Source organism: Galeopterus variegatus, unplaced genomic scaffold (genome assembly GCF_000696425.1).
Source record: "Galeopterus variegatus unplaced genomic scaffold, G_variegatus-3.0.2 Scaffold843, whole genome shotgun sequence".
Taxonomy (NCBI): Eukaryota; Metazoa; Chordata; class Mammalia; order Dermoptera; family Cynocephalidae; genus Galeopterus; species Galeopterus variegatus.
In genome coordinates, this window is record NW_007726954.1 from 341810 (window position 1) to 358290 (window position 16481).

General features: G+C 55.4%; 1 protein-coding gene across 1 annotated transcript in view; it reads right to left on the reverse strand.

The window, feature by feature from the left end:
• Positions 1 to 1376: 1376 nt before the first annotated feature.
• Positions 1377 to 16481, reverse strand: part of EFHD2 (EF-hand domain family, member D2) — a gene marked incomplete at its 5' end in the record, with an annotated part of 17112 nt that continues 2007 nt past the window's right edge. The window contains 3 exons of the mRNA XM_008572855.1: positions 1377 to 2672; positions 3645 to 3779; positions 4911 to 5058. Of these exons, the coding sequence (XP_008571077.1) occupies positions 2541 to 2672; positions 3645 to 3779; positions 4911 to 5058 (415 nt within the window). The remainder of the gene's footprint in view (positions 2673 to 3644; positions 3780 to 4910; positions 5059 to 16481) is intronic.

The following is a 16481-nucleotide window of genomic DNA, read 5'->3' on the forward strand; positions in this document are numbered from 1 at the left end:
CAGGCAGGGCCTGAGAGGAAGCCAGAGGGCGTGGGGCATCCTGGCTGCTGTAGTACCACCCCTGACCACCCGGGGGCAGTGACCCCCAGCCTAATCCTAAAGTCACATTCCCCCACCTCACTTCAGGTTGTGCCTGGGAAAGCGGGGTGCCCTGCCCCAGGGGAAACCACAGGGCTAGGAAGGCCCCTAGCCCACCCTCCTATTGAAAAGATGGGGAGACTGAGATCCAGTTGGCACCTGATTTGTCCAAAGCCGCACAGGGAGCTGCTGTTGTCCACCCTGCTTGCCATCCCACCACCCCTGGGGTAATTTCCAGCCTGTTCAAGACTTTGGGTGTCTCTGTGTGTGGCAGGGGGTGCTTAGAGGGCTCTAGGGTGCACCCACCAGAATCCCCTTGGCTTTAATGCCACTATGTTGTGTGCCACGGCCCCGTGGAGATGCAGCTCCTCCTCCCTGAACTCTTGAGGCAGGGTTGCTAAATGGTTAGGGCACAGGCTGTGATCTCAGCATCCTGCTGCCCCACTTGCTTGTGTGCCTCTGGGAGACTTTCCAGGCCTCCCCATACCTGCAAAATAGGAATAAAAATATGACCCTCTACGTGGGCTGGTTGTGAGGATTATATGAATTAATATATGTAAAGCGCTTAGACTAGTGCCAGGTAATGGTGTGTGGCACCAAACACTAACCAACCTTCCATTTGGAAGAGTCCCCTCTTCTCCCAGGCTTCTGACGTGATTGCCCCAGGTGACCTCATCCCTGTCCCCTCCTTTCCCAGCCCTTCCCCTCCCCCACTAACCATCAAGAACCACACAGACATGAGAATATAGAATTTTATCTTATTTTAGTTAAAAAAAATAATCGTACCACCGAATGAAGAAGTAGCTTTTTTTTTGGTGAGAAGGGAGGAATAAAAATAAAAAGCAAAAAGCCAACAGAAAAGAAAATTTTATATTCATCTGTATAAACATATCCACTAAGGCAAACGCAATCCAGGGCCAAGGCTGCTGCTGCGCTGGGCTCAGTACCTCCTAATTTCTGCAGATTCTAAGGCCAAAAAAATAAAACCTCTGCAAGCCCAACGGGAGCTTCGTGGACTGTTGGGGCATTTTACTAAAATAAAGAGTTATTGAGTTTAAAAAGCAGTGATGCTGTTATGACACACACTGAAAGTTGCATAACTGTGGCCTCGATGGCCGTTCACTTGTTGGGACTGGGTGACAATCACAGTTTCACGACACAGCAACAGACACACACACGTGAGCGTGCACATGGGGAGCTGCGGTGATGGGCAGGGGGGGACCCCCAGGGGGTGGGCATGACAGGCAGGTCCCGTCGCCGGTGACAAGGCGGGGGGCATCACTTGGGGAAGGATGACACACACTGAAAGTTGCATAACTGTGGCCTCGATGGCCGTTCACTTGTTGGGACTGGGTGACAATCACAGTTTCACGACACAGCAACAGACACACACACGTGAGCGTGCACATGGGGAGCTGCGGTGATGGGCAGGGGGGGACCCCCAGGGGGTGGGCATGACAGGCAGGTCCCGTCGCCGGTGACAAGGCGGTGGACATCACTTGGGGAAGGATGATGAAAGGGCTGAGCCCCGCTCCTGACCGCCCGGTGCATGCAACACACTTAAAGCACTTCTTGGACGCTTCCCAGAGAACCGAGATGAAGCGCTGGCTTCCTTCCCTATGAAGGTGCCAATTTCACCTCCCACCCTACTCTCTCCAGAGCCCTGGGGACCCTCAGGTTGTTCTGTGGGTGCTAGGGAGTGATGTTTCTGCCCCCCAGAGACTTCCCTGCCCATGACCCCACGGCATGCCCATCAGAGTTGTGTGCCTATGAGGTAGATTGGCACAGCTGCCCCTCACCCTGCCCGGCCGGGCTCAGTGTCCCCATCAGCATGGGGTGCCAGGCACCTGGGTCCCTTCACCAAAACAGAAGCTCCCCACCCACCACCATTCCAGCAGATAGAAGAGGCAGAGCTGGAGGAAAAGGTCTTGGGGAGGGGCCCCCTCATGCCTCCGATAAGCCCCTCGGGTCCTGCTCTATGGAGGTGGCCGCAAGTCTTCCCATCTCTGATGCTCCCCTGTCTGGGAAGGGGCTGTTGGAGGTCTCCAGGGGCAGCGTACCTGCTGGTTAAGGGCAGGTGGCCCCTGGGCAGGGAGGGGGGACATGTGTGGAGGGCAGGCACAGGGGCAGGAGGGGCCTAGAGCCGGAGCTGGGCCTGGAGCAGGCAGTAGGGCAGCCAGGGTGTGGGAGGGACGCGGGGATGCCAGGGAAGGCTGGGCCAGGCAGGCAGCCAGCGCTGGTGTCGCAGCCTCAGGAACAGCGGAAGGGAGCGGAGAGCTGCCGGGCCACCTCCGTGAGACCCCTCCACTCGCTGCACTCACAGACATTCTCAGGTTTTGAGTGGTGGTCCGGTCAGACAGAGGCAAGGATTCTGGCTCGACCCGGCCCTCCACATGCCCGCCCTTGCCCGCTGCACTGGGCGCTGGGCTGGGGCCCGGGCAGGGCAGTCGCCGCAGCCCCGGCTACTTGAAGGTGGACTGCAGCTCCTTGAAGGCCGCTTTCCGCTGCTTCATCTCCTCCGCCTGCTTCTTCCTCTCCTCCTGCTCAGCCTTGATCTCCTCCTCGAAGCGACTGGACTCGTTGATGGCCTGGACCTGGTGGGGAGGGGGGAGGGGGTCAAGGGTCAGCGCTGCAGGGGTCTGCACACTGCCACCGTGGGCTGTTTTCTCTGGGATCCCTTCTGCTGCATCCCACCCAGCAATACACACAGCAGCTGTCACCAGCTCCGGCCCCGGGCCAGGCACTTCATTTGCTTGAGCCTGTTTCTCCACTTAGAACCTGGTGCTCAGTAACTCTGATCTCATGGGTTCGTTGGGAGGCTTAAAAGAGATAATGTATATTTGGTGGCTGAGGCAGAACAAGATTCCTGTAAGGGTGAGTTCTGATGTGGTGTTGTCCTTCTCCTGTTTCCTGTCCAGGGAACCTAGGTGCATCCTGGTTCCGCTCATGGACCCTGGAACAGCCCATCAACACTCAGAAGCCCAGAGGGAGGCAGGAGGTGGCCTCTAGAAGGAATGTTCTTACTGTTACATGGAATGAGGGAGAAATAAGGAAAAGTGGGTGCCCTGGGCAGGCAGGAGCCACTAGACCATACCTGTCCTCTCCATCTAAGCATGTGCTGCAAGGGGAAGGTGCTGGGCATGCAGGTGGCCGCTGGGGCACCCCATGCTTCCTCCAGACTGGAGCTGGCAGGAGCAGTGTTTTTGAGAGGCCCTGGGGAGCCTGTGCTATGTTTCTGGGCTCCTCTGCTGTCTCCTGGGCTCTTCCCTCTTAAGGCCCTGTCCTTGGGGTAGTAGCTGTGTGTGCCAGGGCTGGGACAACTCAAGGTGGTCCCTGTCCCCTCTACAAAAGTACACACCCCTGTGAAAGGATCACAGCCTGGAATGGGAGGCGAAACCAGGAGTGCTGTGGGCCTTGCCCAGCCAGGTGTTTCCATCTCTGTCTGCAGCCTCAGCAGGGACAGGAAGGGGACATGCTAACCCTCAAGCTCACCCAGGCTCTCTGTCCTGGAGCTGCGGTCAGGGCACCCCCCGCCCCAGGCTCCGTGCAGTGCTCAGGCTCCTCACCTTGGCTTCGAAGAAGCTCTTGGCCCCCTTGACGCCCTCGGTGGAGACGTCGATCTCGGAGAGGCGGGCCAGCACGCAGAGCCCGCTGTCCTCCTGCAGCTCCCCAGCCGCCGCCTTGCGGAAGATCAGGAGGAACTGCAGAGGGAGGGGGCACGCGGTGTCAGGAGGGGAGGGAAAGGAGCCCCTCCCCGGCCCCAGCCTCGGGCCTCCCCTGGAGAAAGGGAGGTGTGCCGGCTCGCGGGGCTGGGAGCCAGAGGGCTGGGTCCACGCCCCTCGGTGCTCCCGTGCCCCCACTCTCTGGGTCTCTGTTTGCCCATCTGTAAGATGGGAGGTCAGGGGACTCATCCCCTGTCCTCTCAGGATCCTGGGTCACTGCAGCCTTGCTCAATCCATGCCCAGCTCCAGTCAAAACTGACGATGTGGCCTCAACCTACCCCTCATCTTGGTCTTCCACTGCTCCCCAGACAAATCTGCCCCACATTCCATTTACTGAGTCCTAAAGGTACGATGATTGTGCCCATTTTGCAGGATGAGGAGGGTTCAGGGACAGTAAAAGACTTGCCCAAAGTCTCAGTGTCAGAAGGATTTGAACACATCTGTGGACTCCAAACCCTGTACTGCCCACACCTTCCTCCCTGGCCACTTGTGTCCCCCAGCTGCCCCTGCCACCTGTCTCCTTCCCTGCCTCTTTACGCTTCCTGCCAGCTCTCCCAGACCCAGCTTGAGCCTGACTCTTCCAGAAGGCATCCCCCAGTGCCACTGCTGGCTGGCTTTCGGGCTTGCCCATAGCTCCTGTCTCAGAGTGACGAATGAGTGAGTTCCCGAGCGTGAAGTCCCTTAGCACTGTGCCCGGCCCCTCTCGGGCCTGCAGTACCCATCTATCTTGTCCGGCCCCTCCTCTTCTCTGGAATCACAGTGCTGTGTTGTCTTCCTCTGTGGTGTCTCTGCTTCTACACTCCAGGACTCTAGGAGCATAGGGCCTTTTTCTGTACCCCGCAGTCTGCACAGGTTTGGGTATACAGAAATCACTCAATATATGCTCACTGGATGAAGGAATGGATGTCCCTCCTTCTCACTTAGGGCATATCGGAATGCCCCCTGCTGCGGGCACGGGGAAGCCCCCTGAAGCCTCAGCCATTCACAGCTGGCTGTTCAATGACAATGTCATTCAGTGATGGGGGCTGGGGGTACGGGATGAGCCTCTCCCGGGACACCAAGTCCCCAGGTGTAGTCCATGGTGGGGAATGGGGTTGGGTCGGGACTTACCTCCCGGAAGCTGAGCTTGCTGTCAAAGTCCTCATCCACCTCCTTGATCATGTTTTTCAGGCCCAGGTGGGTCTGGGGGGCTCCAAGTTTCTCCATCATGAGCTTTAGCTCCATCAGGTCGATGAAGCCATCCCGCCCAGCATCGTACCTGTGAGTGAAAAGAATACATCTTGGCACACTTGATGCCTGACCAGTAAGAGAGGACAAAAGCCTGAGTATAAGGAGCCTGGGGCTCAGAAGGCATCTACTAGCAACCAAGTCATCTTGTCACAGCTGGAAGGGACCTCAGTCCAGGAGGAGTCTTGCTGTGTGGCTCGGCTTCTGCTTGGTTGCTTCTGATGACGGGGAACTCACGTGGCCTAGCAGCCTCCTGCATGTTGAACAGTGCTAACTTTTGGACAAGTCTGTGGCACAAGGAAGCTGAAATCATAGCCTCCCTGTACTGAATGTGATATGAAGAAGCAGCAAGAAAGAGTTCACAATACCATGGGGGTGCAGATTGGGCTCTGAGGTTAGCACTCACTGACCACCTCCAGGACCAGCTGGCTTACCAGCACTTCCATGGGCGCTTGAGGGACATCTTGGGCCCACCTGTCCCCCACTCCCTGGCTCCACCCTAGGGGGCAGAGCCTTGGTGAGGGCAGGGTTTCTCAACCTCAGAGTGTTAACATTTTGGGCAGGATAATTCCTTGCTGTGGGGGGCTGTCCTGTGTGCTGTAGGATGTTTATAGTAGCATCTCTCCTGAGTTGGGACTGCCAAAAATGTCTCCCAGACATCGCCACATGTCCTCTGGGGGTAAAACCATTCCATTGAGAAGCACCGACATAGAAGATGTGACACAGATGTGAAAGGTGGCCCCTGTCCATTCAGTAAGTGGCTCTTCTCACCCAGCACCCTCTGTCCTGGGGAGTCTATTTGACGCCTCCCAGCTTATGCTGTGTACTGGGTGTGTGTGTGTGTGTGTGTGTAAAAAGCACATAGTAGATGCTCAAAAAATGTTGAATGAATAAATAACACAGGAAGAATGGAGGGACATCTAAGACGGGGTCTCTGCCTTTGCTGAGTGTTTTATCCAGGAGGGAGGCAGGAGGAGGACCAGAGGTCGCAGGAGGAAGATCTACTTCTAGTTTCCAGGAGGAGGCCCAGGGTGTGTTCAAGGCACAAGCTGTGCAGGATGCCTGCAGGGAGTGGTGGAGATATGGCTGGGCTGGGTGCTGGAAAGCCTGGAACAGTGATCAGGCGATAACGATGCTTCTGCCCAGCACACTTAGTTCTCTCTCTCTCTTTAATCACCAAAGGCCTGGCTGCGACAGGGATGGGGGAGGGGAGCAGAGTCTAAATGTCTCGACATGTCTCTACTGGCCTCCTTTTGCTAAGAGTTTGGGTCAGAGATGGCCGCCAGGCCGTCCCCTGGCTGGAGCACACAGCCTGGCGGATGAGGACACTGTTTGTGTGGCCCAGCCAGGCCTTCTTATCAGGCTAACCCAACACCTGCCCTGCCTGTCTCCTGGAACAGCTGGGGACGAGGGAGTGGGGTGGGGAAAGTGGTCTCACGGATGGCAAAACAGGCTTTTCGGCACCTAAAGAAGTCTTGTGTAGTCCCTAAGGCCTCAAGCTGGCTAGGTGACAGCAGTGTGACACGGAGGGGCTGAGTTCCAGAAACCTATGTCCTGGGGGCTCAGAGATCTACATGAACACGCATCTCATTCCTGTGCCCTCTTTGGGGCTCCCAGCTCCCTTCGCCCTTCTTTAATTATACAAGAGGTTTTCAAAAAGTTCATGGAAAGATTAATATTATCTTTTAATTCCATTTTTCCATGAACTTTCTGAAGTACCTTCATACATAAGCTTTGCATAACTTTGGACATCTAATAGCAACCAATTACTGAAATCTGTCTTTGTGCTGGAAACTTCACTTACTCCTCCTGATAACCTTATTTTACAATGGAGGCTCAGAGAGGCTAAGTGACCTGCCCAAGGTAACACTGAAGTAAGGAGCAGGGCTTCCACCCCCAGTCCATTGGATTCATAAACCCGCACATTTACTCTGTGCCCAGCCCCCCACCCTCCCGCCCCACCACATGTCCTGGGGCTGCCAGCAGAACACAGATGTCTGCCTGGAGCGCCAAGGGGAGCATTTGTGCAAGGGGTATAAATAGTTCACAGGCAAGTGAGTCAGTGGTTGGAAGTGATGCAGCATGGGAAAGATGGGTCTTGGGGACCCTAGAGGGAACAGGGTCCTGAGTCCTTCTTTCCCACCACAGGGTGAGAGGGCTGGGGTGGGGGCAGATGGGCCAGAGGTCCCTGTGGGCAGTGGCATTGCCGGGGTGGTAGAGAGTGTAGGACTTGGGAGGGTCAGGAAGACTGAAGCTCCCACGGTCCAGCCTCCACCTGGAGCTGGAGGGTCCTCGCAGGGGCACAGCAGAGGGTTCTCCTTCCATCTTTGGAGCCTGTTTGCGGTGGATGGAGGGGCTGGGCTGCTGCTGCCTGACCCTGGCAGCAGCCTTGTACAAATCACACGCACTCCCCTCCACAGCGCCCCCCAGGAAAACAAAGCCCCTTTGCACTCTGAACTTGGGTTCCAAGGAAGGGCAGTGATGACATGTCAGGGCTCTGGAGCCAGGCTGCCTGCGCTCCTGAACTGCATAATGCAGCTGGTTCTCAAGTGGGAGTATATATGCCACCCCCCTGGAACACCTGGCAATGTCTGGAGACATTTCTGGTTGTCACAACTGGAAAGGTGGTGCTACTGCCATCTGGAGGCCATGGATGCTGCTAAACATCCTACAGTGCTCAGGACAGCCCCCACCACAGAGTTATCTGGCCCCAAATGTCAATGGTGCTGAGGTTGAGAAACCATGCTGGAATGCTTCTCAAGGAGTCACTGAGGATCGACTGAGCTCACATATACCAAGTACTTAGCCAAGCACCCGGCACACAGAGCCAGCTCCATAAATGGCAGCTACCACTGCTACGGTGAGATTTGGTTACCTCTGCTAAGCCCCCACTGTGTGCAGGGCACTTTCTCTTTACAACTCCTGCACTCAGCAGTCTGGCAGTTCAGGCTCAGGGAAGGGGGATTGTATCAGTGAAGGTACCTGCCTGAGATCCAGCCGGTCAGAGGTTCAGAACTAGCCCTATGGGTCCCATGTCCTGCTCTCTCTGCCACCCCACCTGCCTCTCCCTGCACCCCAGCTTTATTTACTGCTCAAGTGTATGGGTTTCTGCTGAAGCCAGGGGCAGCTCAGTATCATAGGAAGTGCAGATAAAGTGTCCAAACTTGGACGGAAATGTGGGCTCTGGATCCCTCTGTCTCTGGCAGCTCCCAGGCCTGGCTGGGCCTTGGCTCAAACCACAGTTTGAACCCCGGCCTGTATTAATCAAGGGCCAATCAATTACCGGTGCTGGGCTCCATCCTGGGCAGGCTCCAGCCCCCAGGGGGACAATGCAGGGACTGGCCACAGTGCCAACTAATCAATCACCAAAGGAAGGAGACAGAGGGCTGGGAGAAGCCAAGTGCTAGGGTGGGAGGTGGGGCCCCCAGAGGAGGCAATCTTGGAGAGGGCTGTTCCCATGAGACCCCTGTGAACGGACATCCACCCTTGGCTCTGACATCGTCTGAAGCTGGGGATGGCCTTGAAGGTCTCTGCTCACATCAATTCTGCTAAAACTAACCCGGGGCCAAACTCCAGCCCTGCCACCTGGGTGGCACTGCACTGTGGCTGGGTGACCCTGGTCAAGTCACCAAACCCCATGAACCTCAATTTCCCCATCTCAGGATTGAGACAAGGATTAAAGGAAACGATACAAGTAGACTCTTAGCACAGAGCCTGGCCCACAGTAGGCACTTAATATGCACTAACTATAATAATAACCATTTATTATTATTGTTAATATCTACCTTTAGGATTATGAAAGAATAAATGAGGTTGCAGATATAAAATGCCTAGCACATCATAGGTGCATAAACCTGTTAATTTCATTTTAATCATATAATAGCAGCTGTTATAGCAAGAGCTATGTGCCTGATACGATGTTAAGTACTTCACACATATAATATAAAAATGGTGATGATAATTAGAATAGTAATGATAAAAAACACGCTGGTTTCTCCCACAGGCTCCAGTCCTGATAGTACAGGGCTGGGAGGAAAGGGTTGTGGTGGGTTGGCCTGGAGGCAGGGGGTGGACAAGATGACCCAGGGTCCCTCCAGCATCTCCCCTTCCTCTGAAGTCCCACTTCTCCCCTACAAGGCCTGATTCAAAGATCCAGCAACGTGGGGAGGTGGAGAGACCGAGGGCCGCTGGACAGAGCCTTTCGCTTTGTGGGCAGATGGAGAGAGGGGCCTCAGCCCTGGATTGCTCTCCTGTCCCACTGCTTTCCTTCCTCTGAGGGAAGTGACAAAAGGGGTGACTGTCACTGTGTTGCCAGCAGGTGGACAACTGGTAACCCAGGAGAGAATGATGTTCTAAGATGGCTGGAAAGAGGCCTATGTCTGGCTGAGGGGGACCCTCATCCGTCAGCCCTTTCCCTGAGCTGGAATTGAGGTTGCAGGTGGCTCAGAGGACCCAGGAAAAGACAGATCAGCTCACAAGATCCATCCAGTTAGCCTGGTCTACCTGCTTCATATGTGGGGAAACTGAGACCCACAGGCAGTGACCAGCCTAGGGTCACACAGCCGGTGGCCTGTGGGACTCCAATAGCTGGCAGCTTTCCTCCTCCTGCCTCCCTCTTCTTCCTGGTCTCATGGAGGGTCCCACATTCTCGAGCTTGCAGGACCAGGGGAGGCTGGGCCAAGAGCCGGGCCTGGGGCCTGTCTGGGAAGGCTAATTCCACCGGCAGGACTGGCAGCAAAGCTCCCGGGCTGGGAGCTCAGCACTTTTCCCCAGCACCAAAGGGCCTGGCACAGTGCCCACATTCCTACCCGCCTCCCTTGAATAGTTCTCATCAGGGAGGGCTCAGCAGCTGCCGCCCCGGATGCTGGTGACAAAATCTGCTCCCATCCCCCCTTGAAAGTGGAGCAGCCAGCCACCACCCAGGAAGACCTTGCTCCTTTGGATTGAGCACGGTCCCACCCAGCGGGCTGCTTCCCTGCTCCCAGTTCTGATAACCAGCAGTCACTGGGGTGGGATGTGGCTGACTCCTACAGCATGTAGTGTCAAAGCCCTGGCCCTGCACCCAGGGCTTGTCCCCATTTCATAACAATATTATCGTTACTGGCTACTCTTTGCTGAGCACTTAGTATGTGCCAGGTACTATGCCAAGTGTTTTGTATCAGATTCTCACAAGAACTCCGTGAAGCAGGCATAAAGATCTCTGTTTAACAGACGAGACTGAGGTTCAGAGAGGGAGTCCCTTGGCCAAGGTCATAGGGATAAGGGTGCAGGTGGGATCTGAACAAGGCCTGATAAAAGCATGTCATGTCCTGATGCCTACAGACCCCGTGTCAGAGAACTTCAGGGTTGAAAGGGATATTAGAGACCATCCTGATTAGCCCTTTGTGAGGGTCAAATTCCCAATGCAGTTTTCCTGCTTGGTGTCTTGAATACCTCCGAGGACAGGAAGCTCACTCCTTCTCTAAGGCGGCCCTTTTTGGCTTTGGAACTATCAGAAAGTCGCTTCTCATGCCCCCTGCCCCCTGCAGCCATGCTGTACAGTCTGATGGCAGAATGAAGCAGTTACACAGCTGCTGCTTAGGGAGGGTGGGAGCGCAGGGGACCGCAGGAGGACAGACAGCTGGAGAAGGAGCCCGCGAGGCTCACCTGGCTGTGGACTCGACATTCAAACAGACCTGGTCTCCCCCATCTCCCTCCAGGGGGAGGCCTCCGTGGCTCCTAGGTCTCTACTCTATGTTCTGTGAAATGGGAAGGCAGATCTCTTGGGGCAGGAAAGTTCTAGACCACAGAGAAATTCTGGCCTTGCTAGCTGCTTGCTTCCCCTTGGAGGGAAGTGCAGGTGGCAGCTGCATGCTCGGGAGCCACTGCTCAGCAGTGCGGGTTCCCGCCTGTCCGCACCCCCAGACTGCTTGACTCATGTGGGGAAAGCCCAGCACTCCCTACTTCCTCTGGCCCTATCTGTGGCATCTGACACTTGATCTGGTGCCCTGTGTCAGCCCTGTGTGTGCGCGCGTGTGCGTGTGCGCATGCATGTATGGTGCTCAGGGCTTCCCTGTGGCTTTTCAGTGAGTCTGAGAATCAAGTGGGAGTCCCCAGGTTGACAGCCATTTGCTGGCGGCTGTCAAGGCTTGGGGATATCCTAGTCTCCAGTTCAACCACCTCAGGCTGAGCCACAGCCACCACCAAGGGGCATCTCCGTCACCAGCAGCATGGCAGCGGGTTTCCTGCCAGCTTCCCCCCCACTGCGTCCTTCCCTTCCTGCTCTTAATAATAGTTATTATTATAATAGTGATTACAAAGGACACTTACTGAACATCTAATATAATCCGGTGCTTATTACTTAACTTAATCTTTACCTCATTTATCTTGTTATCCCCTTACAGCTCAGACTGACTAAGTAGCTGCCTGAGGCAAGTGACAGGGACATGGCTGCGGGGTGGCCTGGCTTTTAGGCTTCAGTGTGCACACCTGGGGAGTCCTGCTACCACGCAGACTCTGATCTGGTAGGTCTAGGGTGGAGCCTGAGCATCTGCCATTCTAACGAGCTCTGGGTGATGCCGATGCTGCTGGTCTGTGGACCGCTGTAAGAGTGCACGTGACGTGGAGTCAGACAGACCCAGGTTCAAATCCTGCCTCTGCCCCTTACTAGCTGTGTGACTTTGAACAAGTCACATGAACTTTGAGACCCAGTCTCCTTATCTGTAAAATGGGCAACGATCATCTTGTCGGATGCTAAGAAAGGATTAAGTGGGAGTGGGCCGACGACAGTCTTCTCGATCAGACCAGGGGCCAGGTGCAGGAAGGGCCTGCTCAAGGCTCAGGAATCCCCATCTCGCCACACTTGCCTGGCCCCGAAGTCCCCTTCTCTGCTGTCCTTGAAAAGCAGAAGTCAGCCAAGGAGAAGGCTGCTGGGCAGCAAGAGGGAACTGAGCTGCTGGAGGGTGTGGGGACCAACCCTGCAGATGCTGCAAAGTGACTTGCCTCCTCCAGCGGGGCTGGTCTTGCAGAAAGGGACTCTGACCTCCCCGAGGCAACAATGCTGTCAGTCCCTAAGCCTGGACTCTTTCAGCTGAGGCCAGGTCCAGGCCTCCGACACAGGTGACAAGGAGAGTGGAGAAGAGACCAGGAAGAGAAGGCAGGAAGGTGCAAACCAAAGGGGAACCAAAATCCTTGGGGACAGGGAGAGGAGAGGTGACTCAGATGCAGAAGGGAAGTGGGAGGGACAGAGATGGGGACTGAGGTTGGAAATTCCTCCCTCCTCAGGGGTGTGGGCAAGCCCCGCCCCCCCCAAGACAGTTCTTGGCTGCTGCAGGTGAACAACTCAACCTCTCTATCTCTCATGGAGGATTTCCCCCCAGGGCTCTGGAAGGCCACCCAACCCCCACAATCATAAAATCAGTCTTCACTTGGCCTCTGGGGGCTCCCTAAAGGAAGACCTGCTCCTAACCCTGCCACTGCCACTTATAATAACCTTGGACATGTGACTCAACCTCCTTGAACCTTGACTTCCTCATCTGTCACATGGGGATAATAATAGTACCCACCTCACTGTGTGGTGTGAGGACTAAATTCAGTTCCCTAAATAATGCACACAGGCTCCTTTGAGAACAGTTGGACCTGGTGGCTCTGTTTAATGAGGAAGGGGCATGGGGCAGGGGGCTGGCTGCAGGTCACCACGGTGTCCTTCATGATAGCTTTCAGTCCTCAAGACAGAAATAAAGAAAGGCACCATTCATTTCTAGCCCTTGGGTGCATCGTCTCTACCCCTAAACCCCTAAATGCCACTGTTCTCCATGAGACCTTGGGCCTCTTGAGAGCAAGAACTCGATGCTTCACTCTGTTCTCTGGAACTTACACATAGCAGGAACTTCATAAAATATTTGTTGTTAGAATGATCATGTGAGTGGACCTCGTGTTTTTCAAAACCATCATCTATTATGTAAACAGCCCACAGACCAGACACCATGATGAACTGTTTACAAAGGCTCAGGGTTTTTTACACCTGATCCTCAGAACTTTACCAGTAGGTTCCTTAGCCCCAGGGGAAACCGAGGCCCGTATCCTGCCCAGAATTGCCCAGCTGGGCAGTGGCAGACTGGGGTTCCAGTTCTGTAACATTCCAGAGCTGCTGTTTGCTCTCCCTTTTTTCTGCCACCTGCCTTCCACGTAATTAAGTGATAATGAATTCGTTTCTCCATTTTTGTTATTTATCCAGGCCATATGTACCTGTCAATCAGAGCGTCTGTTCAGCTGGAGAAAAGAATTCTCATGCTGGGCGCCTGTCCCTCCAGACCAAAGCAAAGGGCTGTTGCCAGCCTGCCAGGCCAGGCAGCTCTGTCGGGGGTAAGTGGAGGCAGCCAGTGGCTATTGCGGAGCTATCTCGGTACCAGCCCTAATGACCAGGGTGAGGGGTCCTACGAGAGGGCCAGGAGAGGGTGTATCTTGAGTTGGGGCTGATGGCAACAGTACTTAGTAAGTACTTACTCTGTGCCAAGTACTGGGTTAGGCACTTTACAATAACCCTGTAAGGTGGGCATTACCAGCATTCCTGTTCCAGGGTGAGGACTGGAGGCTTGGAAAGGTTTAAATGACTTGCTCCAGGGCCCATGGCTCTGCCAGATTGCCTTCCAGGAGGGACTCGGAAGAGTTGCAGAGTGACCCAGAGGGAGGCAGAGCAGGGGGAGGGGAGAGGAGGGGAGCGGAGGGGAGCGGAGGGGAGGGCAGGGCTGCCTTAGGAGCTTGTGAAGGGAAGGGCCAGCTAGAAGGAAAGGGAAGCCTGCCTCTCTGACGCAAGGGTCATGAGACGAAGTGGCTGGGGACGAGCTAGGCAAGGCAGATGGAACTAGGGCATCTTCCTCAGATTCCACAGCAGGTTCAGAATCACATGGCCGCCTACCTTTCTGGCAGGTCTCGGCTTACTGAACCCTCCCGAGCCCCACCTAGTCTGTTGCTAGCCCCAGGGTGGGCACTCTTATGGCTCTCTAGGGCCATACCATGCCCCACCTTGCCTGGAGGGTTCTAGAAACAGCCCTGAATGGACGGGCAGAGGGAGGGAGGAAGAGGAGTGGGAGATGAGAGGTGCTGAACGCATCTTGGGGCCGCACAGGGAAGGGGACTCAGTCCAGGCTACGTGAAGCGGTGCCTCCCTGTGCCCTGCACTGGGCCAGCACTCTATGTGCATCACTCCTCCGAGTGCCACCCCGAGAAGCGGGGACCACTATCCCCATCGTACAGACAACGATGCTCTGGTTCCAACACTGAAAACCTCCCCACGATGCTGAGAGCAAGTCACTACATCTTTCTGGGTCTCAGTTTCCTCTTCTGTAAAATGGGGGGAGGGGTGAGACTCAACCCCTGAGGCCTCTTCTAGGAGGAAACTGCATGGCTGTGAGTGTGAGATCAGTGACAGTGGATCCCCTCTTCTCCCTCGATCTCCGTCCCCAGGAAGTCTGCTCAACCAACGCTGAATGGATATACCAGAAGACCCTGCGAGGCACTTCTGACATCCGAAAGGGCCCAGGACCCCTCAGAAATACATGTAAGAAGGTCAGAGCCAAAGGACCTTTGCAAATCATCAGAAACAGCTTGCTCCTTTTATAGAAGGGGAGACTGAGGCCCAGGGAGGGCAAGCGGACAAGGATGGAAGCCCAGCTCCCCGTTTTCTGTCTGATCTCCCCTCCTGCACTCTGCTGTGGCAGGTGGCTTCCCAGGAGGGCAGGCTCTTCTCCTCCCTGTCCTCTGCTCTCAGGAGAGCCCTGGCTGTGATCCCCGGGCCCTGCTTGGCCCCAGGAGGCTGCAGCCCCACTCAGAGTGGAAGCAGAATGGGGGTTTTGTCCTCCACGAGAGCCTGTCTGTTGGCTGTGTACAGCCAGGACTCGGCTGGGCTGGCACAGTGAAGCCTTGTTTCCTTGAATACAAAATCTGCAGCTTTCCACCCTTGCCAGGGCCCCCCGGCAGGCGGCACTTCCTTCCCTAGAGGTCCAGCCTCCTGGCCCCTTCCTACCCCCTCACCCCTCTCAACACCCCAGCAAGTAGCACTGGTACCAAGAGGTGGCTTGGGGGGGGCTCAGCTCCCCCCAATTTCCATCAGAGTACCCCTTGTCAAATTAGCATCCAAACAGCCTGTGTAAAAAGTGAGCTTGCTCTGTAAATGCAGCGTCAAGACCACTCCCCAGCCATGAGCCTCTTCCCACCAAATTGCAGCCTCCCATGTCCCGCTCATTTGGGGTGTCTGGGTTCTCCCAAAACAGCTCCATCTTTTTTTTGGAAGATGTGGAAGCCCAAGAGAAGGAGGGACCTGTGGGAAAGAGAAACTGAGGCTGATGGTGGACACATGAAGTGTGAAATCAGCCATGAGCACGGGAGGGGGTGTCGAGTGCATTTACTGACGTGAAACCCAGAAGGGAAGAACATGGCTTTTGGACTCACAGACACGGGTTCGAATTCCAGCTCCATCATTATCTAGCTGTGTGCTCTTGGCAAGTTACTTAACTTTGCTGCGGTGAGACCCCTCATCTGCATGATGGTGACAAAAACAGTTCTACATCATGGGGCTGTTGGAAGGACTCAAGGAGCTTCTTAGTGCCTCAGTACTATCAATACAGAGGTCTCTGTTGTGTCTGAATAATCTCTGTACTCCCCCAGGGGGCCAGCTCTACAAGGAAGTTACACACAGTGAAGCCATACTGGGCTCAAGGAACTTTTGAAGAACTCCAACCAAGACCCTGGAGTCAAAGAGGTGGAGTCCTCAGGGCCCTGTGACTTCCAAGCAGAAGTTCAGAGGGGGTAGGGCCAAGGACTTGATTTTCCCCCAGACTGACCCTTGCCAAAGTATGGGGCTCCTAGTCACCCCGGACTGGGAACCAAAAATCTCTTCCCCTGCGTCGGGGCCAATGCAGAAGCTACAATTGCAGCAAGCAGCGGGAAGTGGGAAAGAGCCTTCCTCAAGCTGAGCTGTGGGGTTGCAAAACACCCCCTTCCTGGGCTTCCTGCTTGATGTCTGGGCACTGTCCACTGCTGGTGGCTGAGGCTGACACCCCCACCTTCCCCCAACTTCCTGCCCAGCTCAGATGGAGCTTCAGCCTTGGGCTGCCTGTGCTGGGTAAGCTACATCGCTTGACCCCCTGTCCAAGACAGCTCAGGAAGGTTCCATCCCCTTCAGGATCCACTCTAGTACTTTTGGGCTGTTCCCTTTCCAGGAGCCAGGGGCAGGGGGATGGGGAAGAGGAAGCGGGGAAGGGTACCAAAGGGAGGGGGACTGGGTACCTTCACCACCCCCTGGACACAGACATGGCCGGGGAAGATTGTGGCTGACTGTCTCAATCCAAACAGGGCGGACCCAGGGATGGACCAGAGCGGAACTGGAGCCCTCTCTCTCTAGTCCCTCCACAGAGATATTAAGTTATTTTTTGGTGAAGGGGGTAGGGCCGAGCCCACAGGCCCGGGGTGGGGGTG